Genomic DNA, 16,165 nt, shown 5'->3' with positions numbered 1-16,165 from the left:
ATCTATATACTCATATACTACTTTTTGCCTGCGGCGCCCCCAAGCCCACCAAACAAACAACCCCACCAGCATGCGGTAAATAAACCTATAGGGGTACCCGTTTACCAACCCCCAAGCGCCCCCAGGCCTATAATATCTTCAAATTAACAACAGAATGAGTGTAATTTTAAAATACGAACAACACAAATTCGAAGGAGACGGTTTCTTCTCAGCTCTATCATCTCTCATCCCAAAAGTAGCCAACTTTGTCTCAAACAACAAATCCCTCATTTCCTCAGAGGCGCAAGCTGCTGGATCTGTTGCAAAAGCAGGAGTAAATATAAGCGAAGCATCTAACGAGTTGAAAGAATTACAACATATGAGAGAAATGCGAAATAAAAGATTAGAAAACAAAAAAGGCAATGGTTTTAAAATTATTGGATAAAAATGTCAATGATAATTGCTCAAACACATCTTCCCGGTAATAATTACACTGGTCCAGGTACAAGGTTAGATCTGCGATTAGACCAAAACGATAAACCCAAAACCAGGTGAAGAACCCGTCAATAGAGTTGATGCTGCTGCACTTAAACACGATATTTTATACAGAAATAAAGACATAACATCCAGACACGAAGCAGACAGGCAAATGATAATCGAAAATATTCCAAATCCAACTTTCAAAGAGAGAATACAAAGAGCATTAATCATTAAACTCTTGAAAGCAAAGATGAAAATGGGTATGGGAATAGCAGATGTAATACACAAAGATTTTTAGAAAAAAACAAACATTTTTTAAAAGTCAAAGTGTTTGATAAAGATAAAATATGGTCAGCCGATTTAATTAATATGCCAGTTGAAAGAGGATATAAATATTGTTAAACCGTTATAGATTTGTACACAAGATATACTTGGTTTTCGGGGAAGGGAGGGTTTGATTCTCCCAAATGTACATTTGAAACAATAATTAAAACAATCCGACAGACGACCTCAAAAGTTATGGGTAGAAAAAGGAAGTGAATTTTATAACGGAAATAAGAAATCTCTAGGATTTGAAATTTACAGCACACATGATGAAGGTAAAGCTGTAGTTATTGAGAGATATAATAGAACTCTAAAAAATAAATTATTCAAAAAGTTCACGGATTTGAAATCCCAAAAATGGCTTAAAATATTACCAGAGGTTGTAGATGAATACAATAACAATTTTCATTCATCTACAGGTGTCACACCAACTCAAGCCACAAATAATCTAAATATTATAAAGTCAATTAGCGCACAACATAACTAAGAAAATGAATAAATGATTTAAATATTAAACCCAAGTTGGAGATCCCGATCGTATTTTCAAATATAAAAGCAAATTCGAAAAAGGCTACGTTGGATTTTGGACCAACGAAATATTTATCGTAGATAAAGTAAACAGCACATCACCTCCAACATATGAATTAATCGGTCAAGACAAAGAACAAATCATAGGTAGGTTTTATAAAAACGAACTTAAAAAAACTGACTTTTAAAAATGAATATTTATCTCGATAAATACGGAACCGATACAACTACAAACTTTCAACTTATGAGATGAGCGAATGAGTTAAATATTTCACTGTTTTATTATTGTATGAGAGATGAAATAAATAATCTCAAGGATAAGAAAGGTAAATTTTATGCTATAACAAATATCCATACTTCAAATCAAAACGGAGTTCATCACTCTGCTTTATACAAAGACTCTTTATATAACTTTTATTTCTTCAATTCTTTTGGATTAGAACCAACTGAAGAGATAATGCAATTAATGAAAATGACTAATCAACCAATTAAATGTTCTACATTTCAAATTCAATTACCAGGACAAAAGTTTTGTGGTCAACTTTCACTTTGGGTTTTATATCAATTAAGTTTAGGAAATCTGTTTGCAGAAATTGTAATACATTTAACTTAATAAAAAAGACGAATAAATTTAGATTAGGTTATTTACCTTTAGATACTAAAAAACCTTATTCAACAGCATGGATAAATAAAGCAAAACCTTATTTTGTGGAACAAATTGGAGACACACTTCAAGGTGATTTAGATATGAATAATTTTACCATAACTAATTTAAAGTTACCAGAAAATGATTATGATGCTGTTCACAAGAAATATTTAATGGATCAATTAAATTTAATTGAAGTAAATAAAGACCATTTAAAAGAAAGAATAGGCGATGTGAAAAGATACTTCAAACGACAAATAATAATAAAGTTATTGACTAAATTACAACAAGAAGTAACAAGTTTAAAAAGTTTTATTGAAGAACAATTACTTAATGTAGTAGATAAAACTCAATTACAAACTTTAAGTTCATTAATATCTAATTTAGATGATAAGATTACAAAACAAAAAGTAGATCTTAAACAACTAATAGCCAACATTAATCCAAGTTTAAGTGAAGATTAATTAACAACATTAGAAACTAAACTTATTGATAGTGGTGAAATACAAAAGGAAATAGTTGCTATTAAACAACAATTACTCAATCTAGTAGATAAAACTCAATTACAAAATTTAAAATCATTAATATCTAAATTAGATGATAAGATAGCAAAGCGAAAAATATATCTTAAACAACTAATAGATAATATTAATCCAGGTATAAGTGAAGATAAATTAACTGAATTAGAAACTGAATTACAACAAGAACTAACAAATATTAAACAACAAATTCAACAACAGATAGAAAATATTGATTATAGTGAGCAGATAACTACTATTAATAATGAAGTTTTAAAACAGGAAAAAAATATAACCACATTAGAAAACAAACTCAAGTAAAATAAAAAAAAATCATATTATTTCAATCTTCCATTTAAAAATATTGGTGGAAAACATGTTTCTATTACTAATAATATTGATAAATCAAAAGATTATGAATATAAAAAATATGGATTTACAGCAACCGTTGAAGTATATTCTGTTCAAGATTTTACGTTCCTCCAAGGTATTTCTAATGAAGAAAAATCATCATATTTTATTTTCAGAGGAAAACTTCAAATTGAAATTACTTTTCTTTTGCAGGTAAAAGTTGATTCAATATTCTTCACACAAAAATCAGAAACATCTAATCAATTTAACGCTTATAAAGTTCTTCGGTTTATCAATGGTAGAGAAAATGTAGAAACTAAAGAATTTGAAATTAACGATGAAAACAGTAAGGTTTTTCCCTACTTATATGAAATTAAAACAAATGGAAAATATATAGATAGGTTTAGAATGTTAATTTTACCAGATAAAGAAGATGAGGTGTTTGGATTGGGTAAATTCCATATGATATTGGAGACGGAAACTCCACCATCAGTAAGTATTATTAGAAAACCAGAACCACAAAATAAAGGGGAAACAAGGAGTTATGAGTTTTTACGAACATCAACAGACTTTGAATATGTAAAACTATATTTTGTTAATACTGATTTATTTACCTCAATTGATATTCATAAAAATAAAAATATAACAAATTTATAATATTTTCATCAATAATTGAAAGTGAAAAAGTTGATGATATATATACTTATTCAAGTATGATAAAAAATCAATATAAAAAACCAAAAATTTCAGTTCATTTGAATAGAAATAATGATTCGAAAGAAGAAATATCTGTGGTAACTGTATAAGTTACTATTTTTAAAACTATAGAAATTTATCATGGCCCAGCGGTTGAGATGTATATTTTAGATAAAAATTATCCAACTTTTAAGTTATCGGAAATTCACTTAATTTATGTCTTAAAAATGGAACTCGAAAGTAGACAACAATATATGATAGACAAACAAAACGAGTTAAAAGTAAAACTAGAACAATATAATAAATGTAAGAAAAGATGGATTAGAGTTTATTCTGTTTTCAAAACACTGAGTGTAGTTCTAACAGTAGGAACAACAGTTGCAACGGCCTTAATTGGTGGATTAATGGTTCCACTACATATCCCAACTTTATTAGCAACAATTACTGCTATTCAAACTTCATCTTGTGGGTTGATTGCTAAAGGTTATACATCAAAACAGAAATCTTATAAACCTATCTTAATAAATTATTTATATTTTTTGACAGATCAAGAGAAGATAAGAACATAACCGTTGAAGAACTGGAAAAATTCAATGAAATTCTAGATAAATTCGAGATGGAAATATCAGCAATAAAAGTTAAAAAAAAATAGATAATTAAAAAAGCATATATAAAAAATATGAATAAATCAATTGAAATCAATGATGATAAAAGATTCATAGAATATGTGCTATTTTCAAATATTATCAAGATTATTTCTGATAAATTTTTAACATTTAAAGGAAAAATTGAAATAGATGGAGAGATATTTCAAGATGGAAAACACAAACAAGATATGCATCTTGTTGGTTTCAATGGTAAATCTTTTCACAAAATCTTTTCTAGAATGGATTTAGAATCTGATGCTTTTGATTGGTATTTTACAAGAAGAATCCTTTTACGTAAAGACAATTTTAATGAAATTAAAAGATCAAAAGTTGGAAGAGGAACTGAACTACTCAAAAAAATAAATGAATATATAGGTAAAAATTGTTACATACCAACATATGGTAACTGTTTTATCAAATGTGTAAACTATGTTTTAAACAAAGATTTAACAAATGAATTTCAAAATTTCATCAATGGTTTCTCAAAATCAAATAGAAAAGGAGTAATGACATTTGCTAGAATTAATGAATTCAATAAGAAATGTGATACTTCATTTCAAATTTATACTCATAATAATAGAAATTTGCGCCCCACTATTGAAAAAGAGGAATTAGATTGGGTTTTATGCTTTTTATTTGCTTGGGATTGTGAAACATATTCAGAAAAGTGAAACGCGTAAAGCAATTCCTTATGCGTGTACGTTAATTAATTTAGAAAAACTAAGAAAAATGTTAGACAGAATAAATAATCTCTTTCAAGATTTAAATCCTACAGATAATGTTCCAGAAGAATTTTATGATAAGCTAATGAATATAGTAGAAATATTTGTACAGGTACAGATTGTATAGATCAAATGTTGAAATATTTAGGTCTATATGATAGAAAGAGATTAATATTAATTTCTCATAACGGTAGCAGTTTTGATAACTGGATCGTGCTTAAAAATATAAAAAAAACTAACGCAATGCCCTTTAAAAACACCTGGAGGAATTCTATCTTTACCTTTATCTAATCCATACACAGATGAAGATTTACAGAAAAAATGGAAAAGACAGAAAGAAATAACAACCAATGATAATTATTTACAACATATTAATTTCACACGTTCCTATCAACATGAATCATCTAGTTTAGCAAAATGGGGTAATTCATCACACACTAACCCTTTTATAAGACATTATATCAGACGATCTATTAAAGGGGGGAGAGTTTCGGCAAATAGAAAAATATTTGAAACGAACCAAATGGATGAAATTTGTAATGTATTAAAGGAATTTATTTCACAAAGTGATAAACGAAGTGATACAGAAAGTATTTCACAAAGTGATAAACGAAGTGATACAGAAAGTATTTCACAAAGTGAAACACCAAGTGATACTGGAAGTATTTCACAAAGTGAAACACCAAGTGATAATTCAAGAAGAGATAGCATAATTGATTTATTCAAAGAATACAGCGCGAGCACAAAAGACAAAACAGAAGTTAATTCAAAACTTAAAAAAATAAACTGCAATAAACTTATGACATTTGATGCTAATGGTTTGTACGCTTCAGCAATGTCGGATTTGGACAGTGAATATCCAAAAGCAGAAAAGTGCTAGACCGTTTCTACCAGAAGAAGAAAAATAATTTGTAAAACTCTTCAATCAACAGAAATTTAGACCTAGAACAAATATTTTAACAGTGTGGTTTAAATATCCTACCAACATGTTCTTCCAACCAATACCAGCTAAAGATAAAATCACTTACACAAATAAAGAAGTAGAAGTAGAAATAGTATACGAAGAAAATTTTAAAACTCCACCTTATAGAGATTATATTTTGATTTTAAGAGATCTTAGAAATAAATATAAACGAGAAGGTAATATTGTGGGTAGTAATTGCATGAAATTATAGGCAATTCCTTGTATGGTAAATCTATTCCGAAGGATAGAAACACGAATAATCATTTGTGGAATGAAATAACTTTTCAGGCTAACTTCGACTCACATGTTAAAAACTATGAAAAAATAAATGATACTCAATATTTCGTTGAGATAGAAATTGAAGAAAAAGAGATTACTGCTGAGGATCACTCAACTAAATGTACAGGACTTACACCTAGTCATTTGGGATCTTTCGTTTTATATTACAATAAAAAGAATAATGAATAATTTCATTCATGTAATAAATGGATTTTATAAACCTGAAATATACTATACCGATACTAATATTGGTTGGTATCTGAAAATGAATATTGTAAAGGCAAGAATGATTACGGTGATGGTGGAATCATATTTGGTTTATATTTAGCGCCAAAAGTCAAATATAATATCATTCTAACTTCTGATGGTGTTTTAAAAGAAAAGAAAACGTTAAAGGGTTATTTTAATAATAAGACAGGTGTAGAAGATTATATTCGGTTGGCTAGTGGACATGATATGTCGAATGAATTTAACAAAAGATGGGAAAGGAGTTTCACGAATGGTATAGTTATTCCAAAGGATGATGATAAACAAAAGAAAGTTTTTAAAAGTTATTTGAATTTTGTAACGAGAAAACTACCAAACAGTGAAGGAATTATGTATCCTTATAGTGATAAAGATGAGTATAGTTTTGATGAAAACTATGAATTTGATGATTTCGGTTACCTATATATTCAAGAAGAGAATGAAGAGTGCTTAATTACTCAATAAAAATTTTGTTCTTTTGTTTTAAATAAAGTTGAATAACAATTTCCTCGTTACCAAAATCAATAAACCTATTTTTACCATCTTTGATTTCCAGATTTACATCTTTAATCATGAAAGTGGTAAATATGTTTCTCTATAAATCTATATCCAATCGGTACAGTGAATGTTGGAATACTGTAAATAATCTGACGTTTGTGTTTATTGAAAAATCCACCGTTTATTAAATTACAGTGAATATTAATGACGTCGATATCATTCTCGATATTAGCTTTATGTGGGGCTTAAGTGGATTGCGTATATATTTGCTTATCAAATCCTAATAAAGAATTTTCTACGTTGAAATCAACTTGACTCTTATTTCTCAATATCAATTATATTTTGTTCAGATTCAAATTACCTTCGAATTCAATATTGTTTTTACCATTTGCACTTCCTCCATATTCAGATAGATATTTGTTTATGGCAACGTATTCATAGCTTCCTGGTAGTAAACTTATGGTTTTGAATGTAGTTCCGTTATCTGTTGATATTTTCATTTGGTTATTATTTTCGTTGATATTTCTAATGGAATTGTAAACAGAGAAATATTTTAATCCCAATTCATATTCTTCATTGCGATCGAGTTCATAATCATAATCTAGAGACAATTTAATGTCTGATCTATTTGAGGTGATAACGAATAGTTGTTCTTTATTTGTCATTTTTTCAATGACTATTTTTATTGAATAATTTTATAAATTACGCTTTTATAATCATTTTTATCTATGATACCTTTCTCTAGAAGTCCTTTTAATATACAATTAACTTCATTATATTGTCTGTCTGAACGATGACCTTCCTTCATTGCTGCTAATATTATTTCTAATCTATTAAGTAATTCATCGTTGTTGTCGGATAAAAACGTTATACCTTGTCCACTGTTTTCTCTAGCTATCTCCTCTTCCAATTCGCCTATTTTCTGTGTGATTATATCATCTTAAGCATATTCATCATCTTGATTAATAATAGCTCTTGTATATTGATCAACTTCTTTTAATCTTTTTGTTTCGGGTCCCGTCTTTCTTATCATTATGTAGAAATTTTGAGTATTCTACTAAATCCTTGTAATCGGCATTATCAACATCCCCGTCATTCATTAAATCTATTAACCCTTTTGTTAATGTAAATATAAAGTCTTTTGTATCGATTTTGAATATTGGTGAATTTCCACTAAATCTTATCCTAAATCCATTAAACAATAACCTTTCATTATCAACAATTGGTGTAATGCTCTTTGGCAAATCCGGGTTTGGATTTGAAAAATAATGTTTTATATCATCTAATGTCCTAATTATAAAACCACCATATTCAATCGGTTTTGGGGGATCTTTATGGGGTGAAGCTTTTAAGGGAGGCGCGAGTCTCTTTTTAATATCTTCTTGACTTTTTAATATTGGTTGAAATAGAGTTTGTAGATTTTCTGTTAATCCAAGTTGTTCTAATCTGTTATTTTCAACGTGGGTCTTTATTTTATTCTTAACTTTGATATATTGTCTATTTATTTTTATAATATTATTCCAATCACCCATTTTTAAAGAAATAAAATTAACATATATCTGTCATAACTCTTTCACCCGCAGGTTTTCTAGTATTAACGAATATATATCCATGATCATCTGGGTTTCTCCATAGTGCTTTACAATCCTTTTTAATGTATCTCTATTTATTGACTGAATAATTTGAGATAAATCTTTGTCGTTCAATTCGAATAATAAAAACAATTTGCATTTTTTCTAATGAACATTGCATCCATTCCGTAGAAAGATTGGGATTGGTAAATACAATGACAGTTGTGATGTCTTCCTTTTGTGAAGAATTCTTGTTGAACAGCTTGATTTCTTTGTGCTACACAATCGTCAAACACTATTAAGTTCTTTCGCTCACTATCAATTTAAGACAAATCTTAATCATTAACATTTTTCGTAAGAAAAACTTTTATGTTTGTTGGATTGAAAGATGGATTCTTTTCTTGTATATATGTATCTAAGATATCTTTTATTTTTTTATCTCTTCATTGTCTTCATAATATTTAAATATGTCTTGAACATCTTTCTTTGGTAAATATTCTAAAGCTTTGAGGAATTGATAATATGATTGCTCTGGTGTTGTTGTGTAGATATTTAATGAATCGAAATCTAAAAGTTTTGGTGTCAACATGTTAATGGTCAAATAAGTTTTTCCAGAACCTGAGCTTCCACAAATACACATAAGCATTGGGTTACTAGGAAATATTTCTGAATGATTAAATTTTCTGCCCAATTTTTATTCTATATTTTTGTTCCAAAAATTACTCCATCTCCTTTATACTTTGAAAAAAAGATTCCCTCTTTTTACTAAAGTTTCTGGTTTCATTTTTAAGAGGGTAATTTAAGTGATTATTCTATACGAATCATCCGTCTGTCGGATATTTTAATTAAATGTTTTGCTTCTTTCAATAATAAACAATAACCGGTTACATCTCCTTGTGTTTTTTCAATATGAATATTTATATTCACCCCTGTTTTGAAAAGTTCTTCTTGATGAGCCGATAGATCAAAACAGAAGATTGGGTGATTAATTGCAAAATCTACATATTCAAACTGAGGTGAATTTCCAAATAATTCACACATAATTTTATAGTTTCTATACAATTCATTATAATCCTTCGTGGATGGATTAATTGTTAGAGGTTGGTTAGGATAATTATCGTTCTTTAATCTTACTTGAACTTTACGGATTATAGGATCTTGAGATTGGTTCATTGCTACTCTAAAGATATTATTGTTATTCGTTTGAGAATCTGGTAAGTTCTTGAAACCAACCATTAAATATCTTGCTGGTTTAATAGTGTTAGTGATTGGCCATGTAGTGGACCAGTTATAGTCATTCTGCCTATTTATTACGACGAAGAAATTTCAATATCTTAAGTTAACGAGTTGAATATTCTCGTTTCTACTTCATTTGATGGTGTTATTATGGGTATGTAAAGTTGGAGATTCGTTATTTCAAATTTTGCATCTGAAGCATTTTCTCCAAAGAATATCTTATGATCATTGATTTCTCTTTGTAGATGAATTTTATATGGTAACCCTATGGAAACTTTTCTGCGTTCCAACAGACCGAATAAAGGATATAATTTCCAATTTACGAAACACCTCACCTATTATTCTCAACAACATTATTGTACTGAAGTACTCGTTTGTCAAATCCATGATTACCTGCTTTTGTTATTGTGTTTCGAGCAATAGCTCAAATTCTATCTTCATTTGCATCATTTGGAACATTTCTTACCGGTTCTTTTAAAACTCTTCCATCACCAACATCGGGTATACAGCCTGAGACTGAATCGTTGTTTTTGGGATATAGAACTGTTTTTTTAAACATTGTGTCAAATTCCCCAGGGTGTTTAATGGTTTCTATGGGATTTGAACCATCTTCCAAAACCATTTCAGTAAATAAAGATGGGAAGTAATTGTTTTCTAATGTTGTGTTGGTTTGTGGTACACGATTCTCATTGGGAGTTCCGTCTTTTATTTTGAACTCGCATCTGAAATAGGCATCAGACAGAAGCAACCAATTTGATAATGAATTAATCTCGAGAGTGACCTACGGTTGGTGATATGATAATGTAATCCTCTTTTTTCTTATTAAACGAATAACGAATTGGATCATATAATTGAAAGATCGGATCTAATCTGTAATTTTTTTATGCCATTTTTAAAGATAGGTTTTACCCTATTTTTTGAAACCATTTACCCCCATGGAAATGCAGGAAGAATAACAAAAAACCAAAGTAGTTTTAATATTTTAATAAATACAAGGAAATTTAAAACATAAACAATTATATTGATATACACTTCTACTAGGATTGGTAATGTTCACCTCACGACCGCTCCTAGAAAATCGGTAGATATGGTTCAGGGTTATGACCGCTCCTATAGAATCGCTAGATATACTTTAGAGTTATCTCCCCTCTTTCACTATTGGCAGTCATAGTTCAGGGGTTATGACTGCTCCTATAGAATTTCTAGATATACTTCAGAGTTATCTCCCCTCTTATACTATTGGCAGTCATAGTTCAGGGGTCATGACCGCTCCTATAGAATCGCTAGATATACGTCACATGAATTATATCCTTTTCCAAAACGCTTGTTCTTCACCACTTGTTCTATTTTCGAAATCTCTATCAACAATTTTGAAACCTCGGATATTTGTCACAGAGTTTGGTAAAAATCTTGCCCCTTAGTATCACCCACGGCCTGCGATGGTTTAAATATTCTTCGTGATATGAAATATTGGCATCTATTAAACTTATGTCTGGAATAAAACAAAATTGATATTTTAAAAAACAACAAATAATCTTAATTCCACCCTCTTGTCTTATGATTAAATTAAACAAAGAACATACCTTGATTTTGTATGATTAAATTCCTAATCTTCCAGCGTAACAAAATTGAGACAGTGTTAATAGTTGGGAGTTTAGTCTGTCTATGCTGACGTGGCATGGGCGGAATGTTATATGTTAATATAACCATCTGTTACTTAGTGACGTATATTCAGTCAACAATAGTCTAGACTACTGATTGTTACCGGGCGTTAAAGGTAATTATTAAATCAATAATACTCTAGAAAACTAACTGTGTATAAACTGCTTGGTATTTTACTTTGAAGTAAACAAAAAACAGTGTTATCTTCCATTTATCAGTTAAAAAATGTTTCTTTTTTCTAAATTCTTTGTGTATTTCATCTGCTATTCCCATACCCATTTTCATCTTTGCTCTTCAAGTGTTTAATGATTAATGCTCTTTGTATTCTCTCTTTGAAAGTTGGATTTGGTATATTTTCAAGTTCGATTATCATTTGTTTGTCTTCTTCGTGTCTGAAGTTTATGTCTTTATTTCTGTATAAAATATCATGTTTAAGTGCAGCGGCGTCAACTCTATTGACGGGTTCTTCACCTGGTTTTGGTCTATCGTTTTGATCTAACCTTGTACCTGGACCAGTGTAATTATGTAAAGATGTTTTTCTCCGGGATATTTTGCCCATGGAAAGCCAGGAAGAGAGCCTAATGATTTTTGAATGTCAGAACCGAAATAAGTTTTAGGAGTTTGAGCAATTATCATTGACATTTTTATCCAATAATTTTAAAACCATAGCCTTTTTTGTTTTCTAATCTTTTATTTTGCATTTCTCTTAAATGTTGTAATTCTTTCAACTCGTTAGACCTTTTCACTGCTTCGCAGTTTTGAGAAGAAACCGTCTCCTTCGAATTTGTGTTGTTCGTGTTTTAAAATCAAACTCATTCTGTTTTTAAATGAGTTAATTTGAAGATATTATAGGCCTGGGGGCGCTTGGGGGTTGGTAAACTGGTACCCCTATAGGCTCCGGGTTCATTAACCGTATGCCTGGTGGGGTTGTTTGTTTGGTGGGCTTGAGGGCGCCGCAGGCAAAAAGTAGTATATGAGTATATAGATAGGGGGCTGCCCCTATCTATATACTCATATACTGCTATTCTCTACAACATTATTTGACCATTTAGTCTACTTATGAAAATGTTAAATTCAATTGTACTCTTTCACTTCGTTTTAGTGACAAATTTAAATTGGTAAAAGAGTTGGAAGACTGTGATCCATAATAAAGCTTGAAAGTACTGTAATTCGATGCATTTCGACGCAAGGAATTTAGTGATGGAACACTAATTCAAACTTTAATAATGATGTGGAAATGATATTACCCTAGCTAGATAATTGGCAAAAATGAAATGTAATTTGGCACATTGAACAATAAATGCAAATGATAATAACAAGAATTTTATAATCACAACACCCTTTATTCAATCCATTTCCCTTTCTTTGTATCACTGGTTTAATTGAAATACTTAATTCAATTCAATGAAAATCATTTTGATATTGTGATCTAAAGATCTCAAGTTGAAATATTTGAATTATTGAAATCATGTCGATTAAAATATCAACCAGTCTACAACTACGGTGTTTTACTGATTATCTTCAAAAACTGAAATACAAATCCTACAATATTTACTTTGACAATAACTGTGAAAATATATCTTGGGTTTATCAAATACAGCAACTCCTCATAATATACTTATCTATGGCGTCTGTTTAACAGAGGCCTATTTCAGTGTATAATACTGTAATCAAACACAAAATTTAATAAAGATCAGACAAAAAATATAGCCTTTATCGCATTCACAAGTCACTATTTACGTACTTCATTGCATCCAGGGTTGAAACTCCAAATTCGAACTTGTCTAAGTTGATCTTGAACTTTTCCAAGATCGTCTTGATATAATCCTACACACAACAATTTACGACAAAAACTGTCCCCTCTTCGTGTTTTAACGTATTTTCGGTGTATCAAGGGTTAAAACTCCGTCAATATTTATCGAATCGAACCCAATATCGATCTTGTTCAAGGTCTTGTGGATAAAATCTTTCACCAAATTTTTTTATTATTTTTTTAGCATATTATTTCAGCAACGTTTTATATACCTTTTACTTCAAGAGAAGTAATTCTCTACAACTTTATTTGACCATTGCGGCTACTTATGAAAAATTTTAATATTCAATTCAATTCAATTCATGCAACATCAACATTTTCCATTACAACGAGTACCTCTCAATACACGAGAATACCCTTTTTACCTGTATCAGACCATTCACTAATTCTTCTACTGGCTACCCATCTGTCATTACAAAATATTCCTCGTTCCATATACTACTACTTTACCCCACTCTCCTTTCTTTAATCTCATTAAAACTCATTTACAACTGATTCTCACCAACAGTCGTATTACTCTTAGTCTACCTCTTAACTCCGTACTTTCGCTCTCATTGCCGTACATTGACGTCCTTCTACTACTCCTGTCCTTTCTTCCTACCCCAAAAATTTCTCCTCTCAACTGCACTGCGCTCAATTAGTTCCCCTGTCTTTACTTACATTTTCTTCTTTGTTTTTCTTACCTCATTTTCCCCCGTCTACTCTGTAAATGGTGCTTCTAAGTGTGTTGAAACTGAGTGGAGCAGGAAGTTTTGGGCAATGACTTCAAAATTGACTTAAGAAGTACGCATTAACGTATCTCGACAAATTTTACAATTATTGCCTCGTCAGAGAATTGAACTGCAAGAACAAATTTTACAGAACAAGTAAATGAATTATAAACTTTATTCCATTTAAGCCTTGTTACAACTACCAAAAAATCTATCTAAACCAGATTTTCCATGAGCGACACATGTAGTACCTGCTTCACAATCACACCATTCTCCTGATCTGTTGTTTACCAGACATCTCTCACCTTTACGCTTGATTTTGCGACACATATGGACCTTCAACTCGGTATTGATAGGATTAATAAATTTGGATTTGAGATCTGAAATCTTCAGTTGTCGTTTGCTGGCGATGGCAGAGAAAAAACTTACACAGCATTCATCTGCCTTACATCCATTCGGACACCCTACACTCAATGTAGCCTATAAGTAGATAAAACAGTATAAAGCTAGTGGGTTGCCAAAATGTATGAAAAGAATCCCGAACCCCTATACTACCAAAAAAAATTTATTCAGATCGTAAAAGTGTTCATAAACAGTCGTCTAAAAGATCAATGAACATATATAAGTCCACAGGGAAATGGTGCATTTTTGAGCAATTTCAGCATGTACCTTTTTCATCAGACAAACTATGGTAGGTTTCTTTTAAAGAAACAGGTGCGCCAGTTTATTTGACCAATCATACTTTAGTTTCAGAAACGGGAATTTTCTAACTAAGCTATATATAATATATATATATATGATATAATATAATATTTTAATATACTCTGTGATATTTAGAAAAGACATATCGAAATAGTGGGTAAAATTTCTAGTATGAAGTATTTTTAAAAGAACTATGTGATGTCTAGTATTTCTGAAGATTATTTACATATATTCAAAACTCAAATCAACCCTCAAAGTAGCGCAGCTGTGCCTTTAGGTTAGGGAAGTAGTTGAGCCGAATTAAAGGGGTGTGGTCGTCACAATATTTGCTTTACCAGCTTATATCGTAATGGCTACATACAAGCACGTTTTGTCGTATTGTAATAGTACCAGTTGTCTGAATATCACTCTGAAAAGAACTATTAAGAAACCGAAACACTCACCTGAATAACACAGATTAAGACAAAAGTTTCAAGAATAAATTTCGTCATCTTGTTTTAGAGTTGTTTTCTAGATATTAGAGTGAAGTAGGTGTGTTGAATGTCTTATCTTTAGGATAAATTTAGAAGCCTTGAGATAATGAACATATGTATAAGTCATCTGATTTCATGACAAAACACGCTAAAGAAACGAGAAAAACGTGTTGTGCAATCCACACCATCCCCATCTTCATAACGACAAGCTATTAGGAATTTATACGTCTTATACCTTACTTATGCAGCGATTTGATTCGATTTTATATCCATCAAAACCCTCGTCAGAAAATCTGTAAAAAATAAGTCATTCTGTCGAAGGCCCTTATTTGCTGTATTCGATGGTGTACAATCTAATCAGATTGCTGCCATTCCGTGATGTAAGAAAGATGGGTTTGGCAATCAGAGTATAAGACGAAGATGAAGATGCACTATACCTTTTTCACGCATCGGTGCTAAAGAAGTATAAGAAGTAAAAGCATTCAACTGAGCACCTTGATTCAGTCAGACAGTCACTACACCCACCTAATTTGAAAGTTTAATAATTACGGTAACATATTTTGAACATTTTCATGGTACCATACTTGAAAAATATGCCAAAGTTCAAATTTAGTGGTATCACATCGCAAATTGTCATTCAAAATAACCCTTTTTGCTATCCACTATCTCTTCCTATTTTAAAATTTATCACGACGATTGGCGTCAAATCAAATTGAGATTGGCAAATCAAGTCAAATCAAGTTGAGAATTTTTGGCATATCGATTTTTTTAGGCAACTCCCTGCAGTTGCTATAAAACTGGAGAAACTATGTAATCTAGAAATAGCTGGATCCATTGTATCTTATCTTAAAATATATTTAATATATCATTATACTATATATTGAACTTTTATGAAATAATGCTTATCAATTTTTTTATATTTAAGAAGCAACGTTTAATATACGTTTTACTTCAAAGGGAAGTAATTCTCTGCATTTTTATTTGACCACTGAGGCTACTTATGATATTGTTTAAAGATCAATTTTATTCCTCTAACATTCACGTTATCAAATGCGTAAAAAGTTCATCCAAATTAAGCCTTCGGAGGACAGTAATCCGAAGCAATGCACAGAGGAACATA

General features: G+C 30.4%; 7 protein-coding genes across 7 annotated transcripts; 4 read left to right on the top strand and 3 right to left on the bottom strand.

The window, feature by feature from the left end:
• Positions 1 to 426: 426 nt before the first annotated feature.
• LOTGIDRAFT_171344 (hypothetical protein) lies at positions 427 to 2,421 on the top strand (the record flags this gene model as incomplete). Its single annotated transcript, XM_009047532.1, has 3 exons — positions 427 to 481; positions 1,306 to 1,458; positions 1,967 to 2,421. The coding sequence occupies 3 exons, from the start codon at positions 427 to 429 to the stop codon at positions 2,419 to 2,421; spliced, it is 663 nt and encodes a 220-aa protein (XP_009045780.1).
• Positions 2,422 to 2,905: 484 nt separating this feature from the next.
• On the top strand, positions 2,906 to 3,483 carry LOTGIDRAFT_171343 (hypothetical protein; the record flags this gene model as incomplete). Its single annotated transcript, XM_009047531.1, has 2 exons — positions 2,906 to 2,962; positions 3,040 to 3,483. 2 exons carry the CDS (start codon positions 2,906 to 2,908, stop codon positions 3,481 to 3,483), a joined length of 501 nt encoding a protein of 166 aa, XP_009045779.1.
• A 266-nt stretch (positions 3,484 to 3,749) lies between these two features.
• LOTGIDRAFT_171342 (hypothetical protein) lies at positions 3,750 to 4,840 on the top strand (the record flags this gene model as incomplete). Its single annotated transcript, XM_009047530.1, has 2 exons — positions 3,750 to 4,005; positions 4,305 to 4,840. 2 exons carry the CDS (start codon positions 3,750 to 3,752, stop codon positions 4,838 to 4,840), a joined length of 792 nt encoding a protein of 263 aa, XP_009045778.1.
• Positions 4,841 to 5,414: 574 nt separating this feature from the next.
• Positions 5,415 to 6,845, top strand: LOTGIDRAFT_171341 (hypothetical protein; the record flags this gene model as incomplete). The annotated part of the gene is made up of 3 exons (XM_009047529.1): positions 5,415 to 5,709; positions 5,855 to 6,031; positions 6,415 to 6,845. 3 exons carry the CDS (start codon positions 5,415 to 5,417, stop codon positions 6,843 to 6,845), a joined length of 903 nt encoding a protein of 300 aa, XP_009045777.1.
• A 1,019-nt stretch (positions 6,846 to 7,864) lies between these two features.
• On the bottom strand, positions 7,865 to 8,410 carry LOTGIDRAFT_171340 (hypothetical protein; the record flags this gene model as incomplete). Its single annotated transcript, XM_009047528.1, has 1 exon — positions 7,865 to 8,410. The coding sequence occupies one exon, from the start codon at positions 8,408 to 8,410 to the stop codon at positions 7,865 to 7,867; it is 546 nt and encodes a 181-aa protein (XP_009045776.1).
• An 846-nt stretch (positions 8,411 to 9,256) lies between these two features.
• LOTGIDRAFT_171339 (hypothetical protein) lies at positions 9,257 to 11,989 on the bottom strand (the record flags this gene model as incomplete). The annotated part of the gene is made up of 4 exons (XM_009047527.1): positions 9,257 to 9,670; positions 10,152 to 10,407; positions 11,063 to 11,177; positions 11,848 to 11,989. 4 exons carry the CDS (start codon positions 11,987 to 11,989, stop codon positions 9,257 to 9,259), a joined length of 927 nt encoding a protein of 308 aa, XP_009045775.1.
• A 2,064-nt stretch (positions 11,990 to 14,053) lies between these two features.
• LOTGIDRAFT_171338 (hypothetical protein) lies at positions 14,054 to 15,063 on the bottom strand (the record flags this gene model as incomplete). Its single annotated transcript, XM_009047526.1, has 2 exons — positions 14,054 to 14,350; positions 15,016 to 15,063. 2 exons carry the CDS (start codon positions 15,061 to 15,063, stop codon positions 14,054 to 14,056), a joined length of 345 nt encoding a protein of 114 aa, XP_009045774.1.
• Between the last annotated feature and the right edge of the window lie 1,102 nt (positions 15,064 to 16,165).

The sequence above is a fragment of the Lottia gigantea genome, assembly GCF_000327385.1.
Source record: "Lottia gigantea unplaced genomic scaffold LOTGIsca_113, whole genome shotgun sequence".
Taxonomy (NCBI): Eukaryota; Metazoa; Mollusca; class Gastropoda; family Lottiidae; genus Lottia; species Lottia gigantea.
The sequence above is the reverse complement of the archived record's forward strand: the minus strand, read 5'-3'. Positions and strand labels throughout refer to the sequence as shown.